The sequence below is a fragment of the Oreochromis niloticus genome, linkage group LG17 (genome assembly GCF_001858045.2).
Source record: "Oreochromis niloticus isolate F11D_XX linkage group LG17, O_niloticus_UMD_NMBU, whole genome shotgun sequence".
Lineage (NCBI taxonomy): Eukaryota > Metazoa > Chordata > Actinopteri > Cichliformes > Cichlidae > Oreochromis > Oreochromis niloticus.
This window is the reverse complement of record NC_031981.2, coordinates 32944468-32960884: the sequence shown is the minus strand read 5'-3', so window position 1 is coordinate 32960884 and position 16417 is coordinate 32944468. Positions and strand designations below refer to the sequence as shown.

The 16417-nt window shown below is 38.9% G+C and overlaps 2 protein-coding genes and 1 long non-coding RNA gene across 3 annotated transcripts in view; 1 reads left to right on the top strand and 2 right to left on the bottom strand.

Annotated features, from left to right (window-relative positions):
- Window positions 1-1795, bottom strand: part of ap1m3 (adaptor related protein complex 1 subunit mu 3) — a 32351-nt gene extending 30556 nt beyond the window's left edge. The window contains exon 1 of the mRNA XM_003452333.5: window positions 1569-1795. Coding sequence (XP_003452381.1) covers window positions 1569-1610 — 42 coding nt within the window. The 5' untranslated portion in view covers window positions 1611-1795. The remainder of the gene's footprint in view (window positions 1-1568) is intronic.
- A 13-nt stretch (window positions 1796-1808) lies between these two features.
- On the top strand, window positions 1809-14752 carry LOC112842632 (uncharacterized). Its single transcript, XR_003214497.1, has 2 exons — window positions 1809-2468; window positions 14564-14752. It is a non-coding gene; the product is annotated as an uncharacterized LOC112842632 (long non-coding RNA).
- On the bottom strand, window positions 2596-11762 carry lg17h1orf210 (linkage group 17 C1orf210 homolog). Its single transcript, XM_003452350.5, has 4 exons — window positions 11605-11762; window positions 5543-6078; window positions 5149-5334; window positions 2596-4165 (listed from the first exon to the last, which is right to left on the bottom strand). The coding sequence occupies exons 2-4, from the start codon at window positions 5589-5591 to the stop codon at window positions 3963-3965; spliced, it is 438 nt and encodes a 145-aa protein (XP_003452398.1). The 5' UTR covers window positions 5592-6078; window positions 11605-11762; the 3' UTR covers window positions 2596-3962.
- Window positions 14753-16417: the final 1665 nt, after the last annotated feature.

Below are 16417 nucleotides of genomic sequence, written 5' to 3'. Positions count from 1 at the left end.
AAACATAAGTTAAGGTTAGAGAAAATACATGGTGAAGATAGTATTATCCTTTTAATGAGTGATTGGGGTCATTTATAATTCCAGCTGTATATTTATATGTAACACTGTGATATTTATAATCCTAAAAATGTTTCCCACTGTGAACGTGTGCAGCTTTTCATAGTGTTTTTCCAGGAAATGGGCTGCCGGTGGGGCACGGATAATGGAAAGGTCTTTTCCAGGGTCATCCATAGACCCAAGAAACAAATATATATATTTATGCATTAGTTTAACCATTTTTAGCAATATTGCTTTTTAGTTAAGTTATAAGTTATTTTATCATTACTTTCCACTTTAATCACCACATTTTAATGTTTTACAGTGGAGCACAGCTATTAGGTCTAGAGTAGCAGGAGCCCTGAAACTAACTCCAACCCTCTTGCAGAAAAATCATTGTAAAACTATAATTACATTAAACCATTTTAGAATAGCTGTCATAGATAAAGGAGAGAGTATATTTACAATAAACACAATAGGAAGTCTATATAACATAATGGGGTCAAAATTTACCACACTGTCATTTTAATCACTAAAATAGTTTGGTCAGGTGGTAGACCAAGGCTAGCATTGTGGTTAACGGTAACTTGTTACTTGTTTTGCCTAACTAAACTTACACGTATGTTAGAACTGAAACAATTAAATCAGGTGGTTCAGTATTGTGGTAAGATGATCAACATAAAAATAAGTATATTTTTTGCAAAAATAATAAATAAACTTGAGACTTGTCTCCTAATGTGAACGTTAGCTGGTTTTCTCAGGCTTTTACGAGAGCAAAACAAAAGAGTGATGGGTTTGTAAGCTACCCAAACAAACTAGATCAACTAAAAACGTAACATTTTGCTGTGGGTAGTTGCTTTTTATGACATTTATGGTTGAAATTATTACATTGGACTGATTAAGGTTATGTAATAATTATATATCAAATAAGTATTAATGAAATACATAAAAGTGACAAATTATTACCTTTAGGACTGCAGATTTTTTTGTAATCATCTAACTGATGAGTACAAATTTATGAATAAATGAGATTTTCACCTTGAGATCACATAACCTTCAAGCATTTCACTTGAGTTTGTCTCTTAAGATGCATTTCTAATGTATGTCATCCTCATGTCCACACACATTTCCCCATTATTTTAAACCAACCACTGTACTGTTTATTGGATGGCGTGTAAGGGCTACCCAAGATAAAGTTTTAGACCTCGAAATAGGACACATCACGTACAATAAAGGCTGCATCGCTGCACAAGAACAAGCCCTCTGTGTATACTGAACATTGGTGAAACGAGTTTGGCAAGTTGAGCTTCTCTTCCTGTCTGCTCTGTACGGGTGGTTCAGAGTTAAATTAGCAAAGAGTTTTCGACAAATAAAAGTGTATGCGGCATGTGATGTACAGCTGCAGATTAAACCAATAAAAATGAAAATATCCTGTGCGACTCCCCCCCCCCCTTTTGGCAAACTGTCTATCTTGAGGCAGGTGCTGCGTTGATAATGTCAACTTCCTCACCAACAAGTCGCCACAAACTTACCTTTCCCTTTAGGTCCAGGATAAATATCGCTGACGCCGACATCTTGACGGAGAAAAATCCTCGAGAACAAGAAGTAGGTTAAATAATATCTGGGTCTACTGTAAGATATGGGTCACTTGAGTGGAATACGATTCGCTCCCATCATCCTCGTTCCTCCTCTCCTCCACACTGTACAGTCAACGCGTTTCGCTGCAACTCGCTGCTTTTCCGGACCGTAGCATCAAGCTAGCTACTGTCACGGAAATACGACTTCCGGCTACTTTTTTTTAAAATAAATAACCCCAAATATCTTAAGCAAATCATATTTTAATGTGTCTGTTCTTCAGAAATAATACATTCAGTGGCACATTACTTTAAAAATATCCATGCTTTCGTTTTTTCTACTCCCACAGCCCACAATAATATTTGCAGGAAAAAGGCTGCCATCTGGTTTACATTACTGTGACATTAAGACGATCTATATCTATAGATTAAACTATACGGCAGCATAAAAAAGAAGTTTAACCTTTTCTGAATGAAAGGAATAGTGATGATTAGTGGGAGTGGTAATATTTTATTATTATAAGTATTATTTAGTTATTATTTTGTCCTGTTTTTTGGTCATGATAGTGGTGGTGGGTGGGTGGGGGGTTTCTAAGACATGAGACACACCCATCATAGCAAACGACGTTCCATTATCCTTTTAATTTGAAGGTGAGATCGTCTTTCTTCCGGTTTCAGTGTCAACTTCACACGCCGTGTTTCCGGGTGCCTCGGCTGACAGCTTCACAGACCTGTCAGACCCCTCTCATCATCGGCGCCGTCTCCTGGGATCCGAAGCGCTGCAGGCCTCTGCTCGAGGCGCACTGTCAGCCTTTATTATGGTTGTTTATAACATCGTGGCAAAGTTTAAAAGGACAGGTGAGTGTAATGATTCCACTCTGTGTCCAATGAGACAAGCAAAATCCACAAATTAATGGTGGAGAAATGGCCCTCAGAAATAACCCCGAAAGATTTCAGTTCAAAATACATGACAATGCAGCAAGTGTTTCACTTACAGGTAGATATTTATTGAGGTCTAACTGAATTTGTGTACAAATCTCAGTGTAGTTTCTTAAAAAACAGGATTCAAAAGGCTGAAAAGTAACTGCAAGTACTGCTTATGCTATATGTGAGCTGCAGTACAATTTAATTAAAAAAAATGTACTGTTGCAGAAAAAAATAATAATAATAATAATAATGTACCGTAACAGCACAAATGAATGATATGACTCTTCTTGTAATGTTCTTGTAAGGCAACATCCAAAACCATACAATTATTACAATGAAAGTCAGGGAAAAAAAACATTTTAAAAGAAAACGGTGTTATACAGTGCATGGTACTTAAAGTACACTCACTGAGCAAAGCAATGTATGCTCTTGTTGTCAGTCTTACTTAACTATGGCTATGCATCAGTATACGATTAATTGCCAAAATCAGTGCTATCAAATCAAATCAAGTAATCAGTTAATCAGCTAAAGAAAAACTGCCTTGGCTATGTTTCCCAAACCAAATGCAGCTTTGCATGAGAGGCATGAGAGGAAGCTGTACATCTATACTGTGTTACACTAAGGCCTCACAAATTAGGCAGCTTGTCACTGATCAGTCACTGATTCAGCTATGACCTGAGGCCATTTGAGTAAAGGGGGAATAGACCTCAGAGAAATAAATGGAGTTCTGGAATGGGGAAAAAATCTTTGAAATGATGCTGAGGTAACTGAGAATTTTAAAAGGACAAGTGATCAAGAAAATTGTACCAAGCTGATATCAGAGACTGGTGAACAATTATGAAAAACGCTAACTATCCCTGCTAACAGGGATAATAGTAGCTTCTGAACCTGAAGGCGTACTTCCTATTTTTCTTTTTTCTTCTTTCTTTTTTTTAACAGGGTATACTTCCTTTTTTTAAAAACAAAACAAAAAAACAAAGGTGTAATTCCTTTTTTAAAAAGGTGTACCCAAGTTGTTTTTTTGTTTTTTTAAGGTATACTTACATTTTGTTTGGGTTTGGGTTTTTTAAACAAAATTTACTATTTTTTTATGGGAGATATTTTTGTTCAAGTACATTTTCAAAAATCCATGATTTGTGTTTTTAATGCGAGGCTATTCCCATAAGAACATGTTGAAATGTTCTCCCACACTGAGAACTACTGCCATGATAATGCGCTTGACATCAGGATATTCCTTTCCAAACTTTCCAGAAATAATGGAATTTTTTTTTATCTTTATGTACGCAATCAGTTGTTAACCAAGGATCAGTTTTTGAGATAGAAACGATGAAAACCATTGGAAAAGGATCAGATGGAGTGAAACGAATAGCTCAATTCTGGCCCAAATACCAGAACAGTGGTTCAGAAGGTGTGGAGACATCCCTTCTAACCAATGCTAAACTCGCTGTCATAAATCTCTTCCTCCGTGTCCTCTTCTATGTTCTCGGCCGCTCTCTCGGCCCTCTGTCTCTCACTTGTCGGGATATAGTTGTCCTCAATGAAGCCGTCGTCATCCTCCTCGCTCACTGGAGGCATACAGTGAGGGTGCATTCCATGTGCTCCATGCATGGTAAACCCCACTTCCAGGCCTGAAAACGATGAGAAAAGAAGAAGAGAGCAAATAAAAAAACCCACAGCCAACAATCATTAGAAGCCAAGTCCAGTAAGTCATTCTGTCCAACCATGTTATCAGCATTTGCAAATATAAAAAGACTCGCCTAGTAAGTCAACAGAGCACAGACAGCTTTGGATTTGAGGGCTCAATTTCTAGGAGCTCTTAATTGCTGTATTAGCTCATAACCGGAAAGTGCATCTTAAAGACACACAGTTCTTCTAAACAGCTCTCTAGCAGCCTAATAAAAGATTTTCAAAACATAATTGTGCAGTCTCGTTTTGCTTCAACTGTAAGTGTGCATTTCTCATTTTTGGAAACATTATGCAAGCCATTTGCCCAGACATGGCATCCGAAGTACAAAAATTAATTGTTGCTGTGTTGTTATGTGATCATCGGCTTAGATGATATTTTCATTTCCACGTGGAGGCAGTTGAATGCACTGTGAACACAGCACTGGACACTGATCTCCAGTAGTGTTTTTGTCTTTTTAAACTCAGATATTTAATCATTGTTGTGCTGCGTTTTGGTCTTCATCAGCTTCTAAGGACTGCTTCTGTTTTTATCTGCTTTTAATTTCTGACCATCTACGGGGGCAGGTTGTTTATTTTGTCCACAAGCAGCAGGGCCGGAAAATAAAGACAATGAGCTGGAAACCACTGTAGCGCTAACAGTAACTGCAGAGGTAGCTTATAATTCCTGTCATTCATCATACACATAATCTTTTGGTCTATTGTTGATTTGAAAAGAATGCTTTAAGCTGTGACAAAGCACACTATGAGCACAAGTAAACTTTTTTCATATTGCTTATTTTCTTGTGTAATGCTTTCTTATGCAAGCTGTTGCATGAATCTATAGATGTTAAATGTACTCTGGGCATTGGCTCTGCTTTCAGTTTTGAATGTACAAACAAATGTCAGCATGCAGTAATCTCTAAAATTGAATTCATAAAAAGCAAACCTGATGGGTCACAGTGGCTAATAGAATCACTCTCCGTCAGACGTGTGTGTCTGTAGCTCGCCAGGAAGCGCCGAAACACCTGATATTTAGCCGTAATGGCAATAATAACAGTGACCAAGATGGCTGCGATGAGGACGGCCACGAAGAACTCCCAGCTGTGACCAGTCTGTTTGGCTGTCAAAGTGTCTGTTAGAGAAGAGAAGGAGTCGATTCCAGTTAATTAATGTTGTGGCTTTGAGGTGGCACAACTGTGGAAAGAACCCAGATACCCACACTAAGCTTCAGCTATGGGAAACTGTGTATTTACCGTCTTCTGCCATTAGAGGAGATACAGAGACAAATTTCCTGCTGATAAACGTTCTATCTGACATTACTAAAACAACTGAACTCTTACCATTTGTTGCTGCTGTTGGTAAAGCTGTGCCATTTAGTGATGGTTCCATTTAGCTTTGCCTCTTATTTGTGCAGTCTCTTCTAGAAAGAGACCTCCACTTTGTAGTTCAGTTTGCTTCTTGATGAATGAGGCTTTTCTCTTGCTCTGCGGTACCATTAACTCAAGCGTGAAACCATGGACTGCAGGCGTGTCAAACACATATGTCACTCTCTTTCTACAAGATCCAGCAGACCCTTGAACTCCTTTTAATTGAAGCTGGCCCTTTTCAGTGGTTCGTGTTATATTGCCTTCATCTAATTAAAGCCACTGTGGGATTCAGAAGTGCTGTTGTAGGGCTGGCATCTCCCCAGATGAGGGAGTTAGTTGTCTGTTGACTAGTGAGGAGTTTAACTTTCAGAGCGCCGCTTGGCGGCAAGGTTGAGTGACTGGGGGGGAGGCCTCAGTTCAGTACCAGGTGAATGGTGCTGGTATCGTAAGCGGTTTATGCATGCAATGAAATATGAGCCACAGACCTCTTGCTGTAGTTACATATGGATCTGGAGAAAGTAGAAAAGAGAAGAAAAGAAAAGAAGCATGAATATTTTTATTTTACACACTTTCCTACAAAGGCATCTTATAAAACTGGGGTAAAAAGCTCCTCAGTTATGTAGATTACCAGTAAATGATACCCATGTGCATTGGTGCTTTGAAATCTTTGTGGCATTAAATGCATATTTCATAACTAAGCCACACAAAACGAAAATGAACAATCAAACAGCTTAAATATTTCACTAAGTATCTATGAAGAGTGAGTGTTTCATCATAAAAGGAAGCTCTTTTAAATGATCTTTTAAATACTGAAATTATCACTCAGCACGAGCTGTCAGGAAATCAGGAGGATATCATGCACAACAGGAAAAGTGTGTCACAAACAGGAAGTCCCACATACTGTAGAACCCTTCCTTTATGCTACACAAAACACTGGCAAAATGAGTAATCTGTGAGTGTGTGTGTGAAGGAATCTTAACTTTGCATGTTTAACAGCGTCCTACAAAACTTCAGACTTAATGGGCAAGAAGATCTTACATTTGTTGTTTATTATAGAAAAATTAAAATGGAATTTCATGGAAAATCAGTACTGAGAGGAAATTCCATCTAATTTGAGCCACATGGGAAAAGCGCAGCATCTCGGGACATCACTTCCATTTGTGTTGTGTAGCAAAAAGAAATGGGGAACAGCCTGTCTAGTTTGGCTGAAAGACAGAACTCTCTACTGATGACTGCAAAGATCACAATTTTTAAAAGTGATAAAACAAATCTTGCTTTTATGAAATGAAACAAACACATTATTAATGCACGTGTGATCCTCCCTGACAGAGCCAGAATCTGCATTTCCACCCACTTTTTTTCCTCCCCAAATTAGGGTAACCAGCTGTCAAATGTATCATCATATTTCCAGAACAGGCAAATACATTGGATTATAAACCCCCGTGTTCTGCTTACATTCAGGAATGCGTGCCACGCTCGTTCCACTTGTATTTTGTTGACAGGAGCATATCAGCGATGTTCTTAATGCAAATACAAACCTGTCATCCACAAGAGAACCTTTATGCTCAGCTATTTGCAAAGTAGACTCATATTTGCATGCACAGTACTACGGGCTGACCCCCTGTATTTACACTGGAGTTGCAAAAATGCAGTCAAACAAGTTTTGCTCTTGTCCGTGATGTCCATTCTTAACTGTTTTTTACTAGGACCTACAGTATATTTTTATGTTTCTGATCTAGATTTTAGATCATAAGATGTTTGGGGTTTGTTTGTTTTTTACTAAAAACCTTTATATTGACTGTAGATAGATTTATAGCTCACTATAAATATAGAAATGTGTCTTAGTTAAATAAAAGAAGCAACATTGCATTGACACTTTACATCACAAGGCGATTGCCTGTTGGAAGGCAGTCTTGTTTCCAGATAATCACTGTGTCTCAGATGGACTACAGTTACTCTCATACAGATTAGAAAAGGTTTGCAAGTATTGCCACCTAATTTATAATTGCAGAGAAATTGTCATAATATTCCAGTTGATCTGGGTTGGTTTGTACTGATGAGCACAATATGTCTGCGATGCATCTGTCTGCACAGCCTGTTCTCACTCCCGACGCGTAGTATACCTACGATTTGTCATGTCCGGAGACGTTCCATGGGATCGGTAAAGGTTCCTATGCTACGTGCCGGATTGTGCATGAAATAGAATAGAATGACGCTCCTACGGTAACACACGTTCCAGCCGTGTATTTCAGCCCTAACCATAACCTTATCCCTAACCTTAACCGCCACCTTAATCATGTTAGATAGTGTTTTCCAAAGCGATTTAAGTAAAATAAACGTACATGTGTAGATTCATTCCAAACGGTTCTCATGTTTCCTAATTTTTCCGAACTCGTAATATAGAGACGTGTTGGGAAAGCGTAATATACCGACGATTTGTCACCTAGAGTAAAATGTTACCCTTTGGGAGTGAGAACGTGTTTTTCTGCAATAGATGCATCGTAACCGCTTGCCAACCTCTTGTATTCTGGTTGTATTCCTATATAAAAACATGGTTGATAAGCACCTTTGCTATTTTGCAGTTAAATCGTTGTCTGGCAGGGGCTACCTCGCTTTTTGTGGGCAAGTTCATGTGAATGTGAATTTCTATATTTTTATACAACAACAGATTTGTTATTTTTATCATATTAATCACCATGTTATCACAAACATACATAATTGCCAAAAGCTGATAGCAGGCTGACTCTGTCTTATTGCCATTTTATTGCCCTTATTTGCAGTTCAATTCTGTTGTATTTATACAGCCCCAAATCACAACAACAGTTGCTTCAGGGCACTTTATATAGTCAGGTATACAATAATACAAAGAAAACCCCAAGAATCACATGGCAAGCCTATGAGCCAGCACTTGTCTTTGCCTTTGGTTACTGCAACAAGTTTGCAAGTTTAGTGCACCACACATTTACAGCAATAGATGCATGCCACAGATGAACCACTGTTTCCACTAGTGTGACTGTAGAAAAAGCAGTTAAGTGGCAGTAAAAAAAAAATGAACATGTAAACTGTAACTGTTATAACATCTAAATTAATTTTTGCAAACCAAACTGACGCATCTTGGCTTGGTTTGCAAATTGGCTGGACTGATTTGTAGTCAGCAGCGATGGGAAGTGCTGGAGTAGTCATGAATATTGCAGGCTGCTTTTATTCAGAAGGCTGACCCACTGAAATTAGGCCTTAGTGACTGGGTGACGTGCTCCGCCACAGTTCACAGGAAGAGCGCAGAACATTGGTTCCCACAATGCGACAGTTATGACTTTGGTTTTTATGACTTTGTTCCTGTACCAGCTTCATAATAAAAGTTTAAACTAACTGTGGTTTATAAAGATATAAAACAAATTTACAATGTCTTTCTTTCCCCCAAAATAGTGGTGGTTGCTTTAAAGGGCGTGCTTAAGATTTCTGTGTTTCTTGCTCGCTTTCTTGGCTCTGAGGTGATTTTTCACAGCAAGAGAGCTCCGGCTCTTTAGCTGTGGCCATTAGGCGACTTCCCCTTCATCTTCTTAGGCTATTCTCTTCAGCAGTGTTGGCTGTAAACACACCGACAGAGCTGCCTTTATCTCTTCCCGTTCTGTCCTCACACAGGCGTAGCACAGCAAAACATACACATCAACCCGGAGCCAAGAATATGTGTGTCAGAATGTGACTGTGCACTGCCGCTGTATATTTGTTTATGCTTGTATGCAAAGTTGCATCTGTGAAAAAGCTGCATTTGCGCCTGTGTTTGAATATCACTCTCAAACGCAAGGAGCCAGTTTTTCGCAGCCTTACTTTGTTTCGCCTCTCCAAATTGTGAGTCCAGCGTCAGTTTGTAGACGCTAATGATGGCCAGAGGGCATGAAATGCTTTCTCTGTCATCAAACTGAATTAAACATCAAAATTATGTTCCGCTCACGGAGTGTGACGAGGCTCCTTTGAAAAGGCTAACTGTAAGCAGTTTGATGTTTTCAAATCTGATTACGCAACAGGAGGTGACACCAAATTATATGGTAAACTTCTTTCAGCTCATGTAACAGCGAGCCAGAATCAGACATGAAAAACAGGCTTTTTGATAAGCACTTATCACAAAAATGGATTTACTTTTTCAGCTCACGCTTTACGCTCTCTGCCTGGCTGAAATAATCACAGATATTTATATTCAAACCACAAGCCGTCCTCTGGGTGACCCTCACCCCAACAATCCACAGTGCAGCGTGCAGGCCTCCCTCTTTGCCTCTTATCCCACTGCCAAGTTTTGTATTTTTGTCTTCCTTTGTAAATGTGTGGAGGAGTCAGGCCGTGCTATTGTTTGTCTGTGATAATAGGCACAAGATCTAATTGAGCAGCGGGTTTAAAAACAGCTGGCAGAGACATTGTTTATGAGCCTGATTATTTAACTCACATACTGGAAGTATGAAAGCTACGCCCTGAAAAATGATTAGTGTATTGTGCTGGCGTTGTCTAACTATACCCAAGATCATAATAGCTTAAATGAACTCGCAAATGACATGTTTGGTTTTTGTCTTTTGGTCCTGGAATAATGGCAGTGTCAACATAGAAGCCTCAGCCACACAAAGAATAAAACCCAAGCTTAGGGATGGCTAATTAAAAAGATAATAATCAACCTGCAGCGAGAGCAAAAACTACGTTATTTGATATTTTAAAATGACTTTTAACACCTTCTTAATTAAACTCCACACATTTAAAGTGGGAAATTAGAGACACATGCTGTTTAAAGGAGAGTGAGCTGTTAATGGTGTTCTTTTGTTTGGGGTAAAAACAGCAGGTGGAAAACATGTCAGTCAGTATTCAGCAAGTGTCATTCGGAGACTATATAAGTAAAAGAGTTCATAAATTGTGTGCCATTTTGCCGTGACTTCATAAGAAATGAGGTAAAGGTTTGAGTAGCTTTAAGACGAGTAGCAACTACAGAGTGGGCGAAAGGGTTTAAAGGTTGTAGTGTTCGACTGTTCTCTTAAAGGTTATAATTTTACCCAAACAAATCACTGAGATAAAACATGTACCTGCTCCAAAATCCGTACATTCACCTTTGGTTAAAGGTCGGCATCAAACTCTTTAGGATCTTTGAGTTTTTATTATATCGGTTCAAATGTTTTTGCTGTTGTTGGGGTTGTTTTCTTGAGATATGAACTCTTTTAACTGCTGTCGTATGTACTACATTAAAGTCTTTTTATTTTTTTCATTTACATTGACAGCTGGGTGAAAGCCACTAGCTAAACCTTAGCTAAAACTAAAGCTAATCCTTGATGAACCCTCACCTGACTTGGCTACAATGTCTGCTGTCTCTCTTTGGCAGAGAGCTCGGTGCTGACAAGTCCTACAGCTCACAGTTTACCAAGCCTGTGGTGTTTTATTCGGAGCCTGGGCTCCAATACAAACAGTATTGTAGGAACTACACACAGCAGAGATACTGCTTATTGCTTTTGTACATTTTGAAGGTGCTGCAGATGCACTCATTTTCTATGGTACAATATACTTTGAAATAATAAAGCACAGCAGTGAGCACACAGTTCTGAACCACTGTGTGCTCAGTTTGTAGGGCAGTGCAGGTCATAGAAATGTAAACACACTTTGATAGTGTGTTTTTTCTGTCTTGAGAAAGAATGGCCTTCAGCTGCTGCAGCACTAAATGACTCCACTGCAGGAAAAAAAATATGTTACTGATTTCCACTGTTAATGAAAACCATATTATTTTTTGATATACTTTGGATTTTTTCTGGCAATGCGTGCCTGAAACTGTCCTCCTTTTTCAGTCGAAACCAGTCAAGTTGTAAATAAAAGTATGTTACACTTCATGGTTTTGGAACAGCTAAATACTGCTTCTTTTTTTTTTTTTTAAATTTCTCCCATTGTGATATTGTTGCACAATATTCAGATATAATTCCTTGTCTCAGTTCAAAACCAAACCAAAACACATATCCCAGTGTGTGGAAGACACTGGCAACCTCTCTCTTCTAGCTGTTGATTTAAAGCCTTACCTGGTCACCTGTCAGAGTAGATCTCCGTGGCTCGCACATTTCACATCGACCTTAGCCACATTTTCTGCTGCCTTCCCTATGAAATGGAGAAATGTTATGCAAAGGTTGAGCGAGGTGTGCTCAGCAGCTGCTTCCAAGAACATCCAGTTAATAGGTAACTTTGTAACTAAGGTACGCTCTCTCTCACTTCCGCCTCCTGCCTCTTTTCTGACCAATGGCACGGCAGACCTGGATGGAGCCAGTGTTGTCGTTTTTACACTGCCAAACCAGGAAGAGGTAGAATGTGACTTTATATGTAAATACCCACATACAGGTGCAACTATATGATCTAGTCTAACCTGTTTGTTTTTTTTTCTCAAACACTGGTATCCTGTTGCTGTGGATACAGTTCAACCAGTATTCATATGATCTTGTTTGTTACGTGCTTTGTGCGTGCCCTCTTCTTGTGTATCGTAACTGTAGTTTAATGCCACCCCTTACTATTTAAAATGCAAACTATTGTCCAAGACCTCCTGAGATCAGAAAGGAAATCAGACAAGATAGATTTTTTTGGGTTGACAAGGAGTCATGTTTATGTAAGACGCCGCCCGCTGGAGAGGACAGACCTCTGAAAGGCTCTGAAAGGAAAAGCGAGGTGACCCTGAAAACAATAGGGCCACTTCCTGGCCGCTCATCAGTGCACCCTGCATCTTTACATCTCCCTTCCTTACTCTTCCTCTTTCCCTCCCTCCCTCCATATGTTCCAGGACGCTTCAGCTGGATATCTTGGAGCTGATGACATATATGTAGATAGGTTGGGACAATGAAATGATTGTGTGTGTCCACCACCGCGTCTAGGGGCTGTTTGATGTCACTTTCAGCCGTGCCTTGCGTAAATAGCGTTCTGTGTTTTAGTATATTCTGCAAAGACCTAACCTGTGACTACACTTGTGCATTGTGGGAAAATCAGTGAAGTGCAGTAGCAGCAAAGAGTTAAACTGTGAAAAGGGTGTCTTCCTGTACATGCTGAGTAGACACAATATTTAATGTCATATCTGACATTTCCTCTTGTTTCAACCCTGCTTCGTTCTTTTCTGTTAAATACATTAGTATACTAACCAGCTAACCACTTACTTTATCTGCTGTTTGATGCTGTAGTACACAGTACATTGCATTTTTTTTCCTTTAACACTACTTTCTGGACAGTTTGAAACACCAATGATAAGAACTACAGGAAGGACCTGAATGAGCAGAGAATACATAAGACCATAGAAATGAGCTGAAAGATGTTTAAAGATGCTGTAGGACTGAGACAAACTGCTTCAACAGACTCTGGGAATGAATGACGTTGTTGTTCAGTGTGAGTGACCTCACCCTGAATCGTGACTTTTAACATTGTTCATCATGGTGACTCTTTTTTTTGCGTGACGTGCTGTAAAACGTCTACTGCATTTAGCATCTACTGGATTTATCAGTAAGTTTGGCAAGCATGTATTTTTCTTTAAATCGCTGTCTTTTGGTCAGAGTTCTATTTGAATTAAGTAAAATGTAAACAGAAAAAAATCAGATAGTAAAATGAAAGGTTTTTTTTTTTCCAGAAACCTTTCCATTTCCATGTGGTTTTGAATTTTATTTTCATTGTCATTCAGAGTTTAGCGCTGAACCAGTCATCCAAGTCCAAGGAGCGACTGCTTCTTCAAAGCATCTACTTTAATCAAGCCCTTGCTTAATTCTACCCTGCCTTTAACATTTGTTAAAATAAACATATTAAAGCAGCTTTAAATGTTAGCGTTAGTGGAAGTACTACACTTTTTCGCTATTGAGATCATTTGTTGTAAAGAAATATGCCATCAACAATGTAATTTGCAGGACAATTTTTCTCAAAGCATGCAAAACTTTATGTGAATAATGAATTTACTCATTATACATTACTCAGTTCTCCTCTCCTTATTGTAGTTATGTCTGTCAGAACTTCATTTATGTTATGTCACAACAAATTCAAAACTCATAAAACGTTCACAGCAACATATTTACATATGCAGAAGAAAATCAGTTTGTTCAGAAAGGATCCAGATTTTTCATGATAAGCTACAAACGTTTTGCTGCTAATGCTGTGAATCCATCTACAGTGTAAACAAGGTTAAGGTCATCGGTGGCAGGTCTGGAACTGTTCTCAGACTCTGGATAAGACTGTAGAAGGAGGCCAGGGGCTTTCCCCACTTATGCTGGCATGGGATGTTTATTCTTTGTCCTCTAAGTGAAGTGTTGGGGTCTGAGGTCATGGCCCTTTCTGTAGGGAAGATGGGAAAGCCTTGGTAGGTCCTTAAAGAGGAGGGAAATAACAACACGTGCCGAATTGTACATAACAATGGATAGTTGGACATGAGGAGGAAGACATATGTGAGAAACGAGCACACCACTGGCCATTTAGTGTGCAGAAGAGACAGTCGCACGAAAAAGCATCTAAGTTTTGTCTAGTGGGATTGTCTACTCCAATCTAATCTTCTATAAGTCAAATTTTTTTGAAGGCCATGCATACATCTGTATACATTTGTGGGTTTGCATACGTAAGTGTGCTCCACCTAGAAATATGATCATCTGCACAAGGCCATCTATGCATGTGTTATAAATCTGTACATTTTTTAATTAAACTGTTCTTTTCTTTTTTTTAATTTGCAATTTTGGGTTGTCCTTTATTAGAATGAGTGCATATAATCGCTGAATTAATATAACAGTAATTCAGGTGTCTTCTAATGAGTTTCTGCAAAAATAGATCCTTTTGTCCTTCTTTCCTTCATATCCTTCACTCTTCTGTAATGACCTGGTTACAGCACAGAGGTTGTGCAAGTTTCATCCAGTTTAATCTAATATAAGAGTTTCCTGACTAGCTCTTCTCGTTTGTGTGACATTACATGCCTCGCTGGCACTAGCATACAAAATCAAGAGTGTGTTTGACTTGATCTCCTTTCATATCTTGCAGGTACCGTACTGTATACACCGTTAGAGAAGAAATGGATACTCTCAGTATCGCTGTCCCAGCCTCTCTCTTTCATCGTGCTGCAGGGTATTTATTTTCTGTTCTTTTACTCTTCAAGGTGAATGAATACTACTTATCAAATGACCCACTGCATGTAAAAACATAAAGCTGAACACCTGCCAACTTTTAATACATTGAGGTCCACGTTTAATGACTTGAGTGCTTCCTCTTTGAGGAAAGTGACTTATCCAAATGCTGTGTTAATCAGTAGGTGCTATCACTTTTCTGTTTGTTTTGGATGTTATGGTTGTGTGAATGTGCAACAGACTTAAACAGCACCCTGACTGATAAACGCACTGCTTAAAAATGGCCCCAGTAGCACAGAAACACACCCTATGTGGAAGTGAAAATATCAGCTGTGTTGTAGACCTGCTAGTGTTGCAAAATGCATGTAAAAGTCAACACATTTGTTTAATAAGCTCCAACTGCGTTTTTCTAATCCCTCTGTGAAAGCTATGAGAATATTTATGTGAAAAGTGAGAGTGTGGCAGGATTCAGTTATGGCTGAGCAAGAAATCTGACTTTTAATTATAGAATGAAAGACTCCTTTTTCAGGTTTGCCATGCAGAAAAGCACCCACTCTGCTGGTATCCACTTTATTTAGGGTGCCCACCTCTTAGGTTTATACAAATATTAAGGTTTGCTATTGGTTACATTTAAAATAATGTTACATGGAAAGCATAAAAAATTCCATTTAGTTCAGTTTTATTTATATTATACAATGCACAACAACACTCAGACACTCATTTTGGGTCATGCTGAATAAAAAATTGTGTCTGCTTTGAAAATCTTGGTCGTCCTATATTTCAAGACCTGTGCTATGAAACCGCACACTCATTGGCTAACAAACTGTCAGTCAGTAGCCAATGTGAATGCATCCACTCTATTCTCTGTCCCTCTGTTTTTTCACTGCCATTTTGGTGACAGGGGAAATGGTCATCTCAACACTTCAAAACAGCTGTTTACAAACCAAGCTACATCTAGAACCATTTTTCTCTAGCAACTAGAGGTTTTCAATGAGCTTTAAATTTTAGGTTACAAGCCCTACAATATTAAACAAATAAAAAAATAAGAAAAAAATACACCAATCAGATGACCTGCTAAAAGCAAGCAAGCACTTCCTGAGAAAGGGAAGGAAAAACTCCCTTTCAACAGGAAGGAACCTTTGCCGGTACAAGGCCAGGGGAGGGGAAGCCATATTCCACAAGTGGTTAGGGGTGAGCAGAGAAAAACAGGACTAACGACATGCTATGGAAGAGAGCTACTATGGTTAAACAAATAATTAAATGCAAAGTGATGTATAAACGGATAGAGTTTAAAAGAGGTGAGTGAAGAGGAACCACTTGTTGCATCACGCGAAGCCCCCAGGAGCCTAGGACGATTGCCGCCTCACTAAGGGAGGGTTCAAAGTCACCTAAGCCAGAGCGTACTATAAGTTTTGTCCAATAGGGAGGTTTAAAACCTGATCATAAAAGCTCTCGTGTTGGTTCCACAGGAGAGGGACCTTAAAGTTGAAGGCTCTGCATTCTACTTTTAAATATCCTAGGAACTGCAATTAAGCCTGCAGTCTGAGAGCAAAGTGCTGTATTGTACTATAAGAGCTTTCGAGTGTGATTGGACCTGATTTTTTAAGCTCTTGTATGTAAGGAGAAGGATTTTAAATTTGATTCTGGGTGTAACAAGAAACGATTGAAGAGAAGATAATATGGAAGTAATAGTTTCTGTCTTTCTAGTCCCTGTCAGTACTCTCACCACAGCTTGAGCCTGAAAATAATAAATGCATGAACTGTTTTTTCA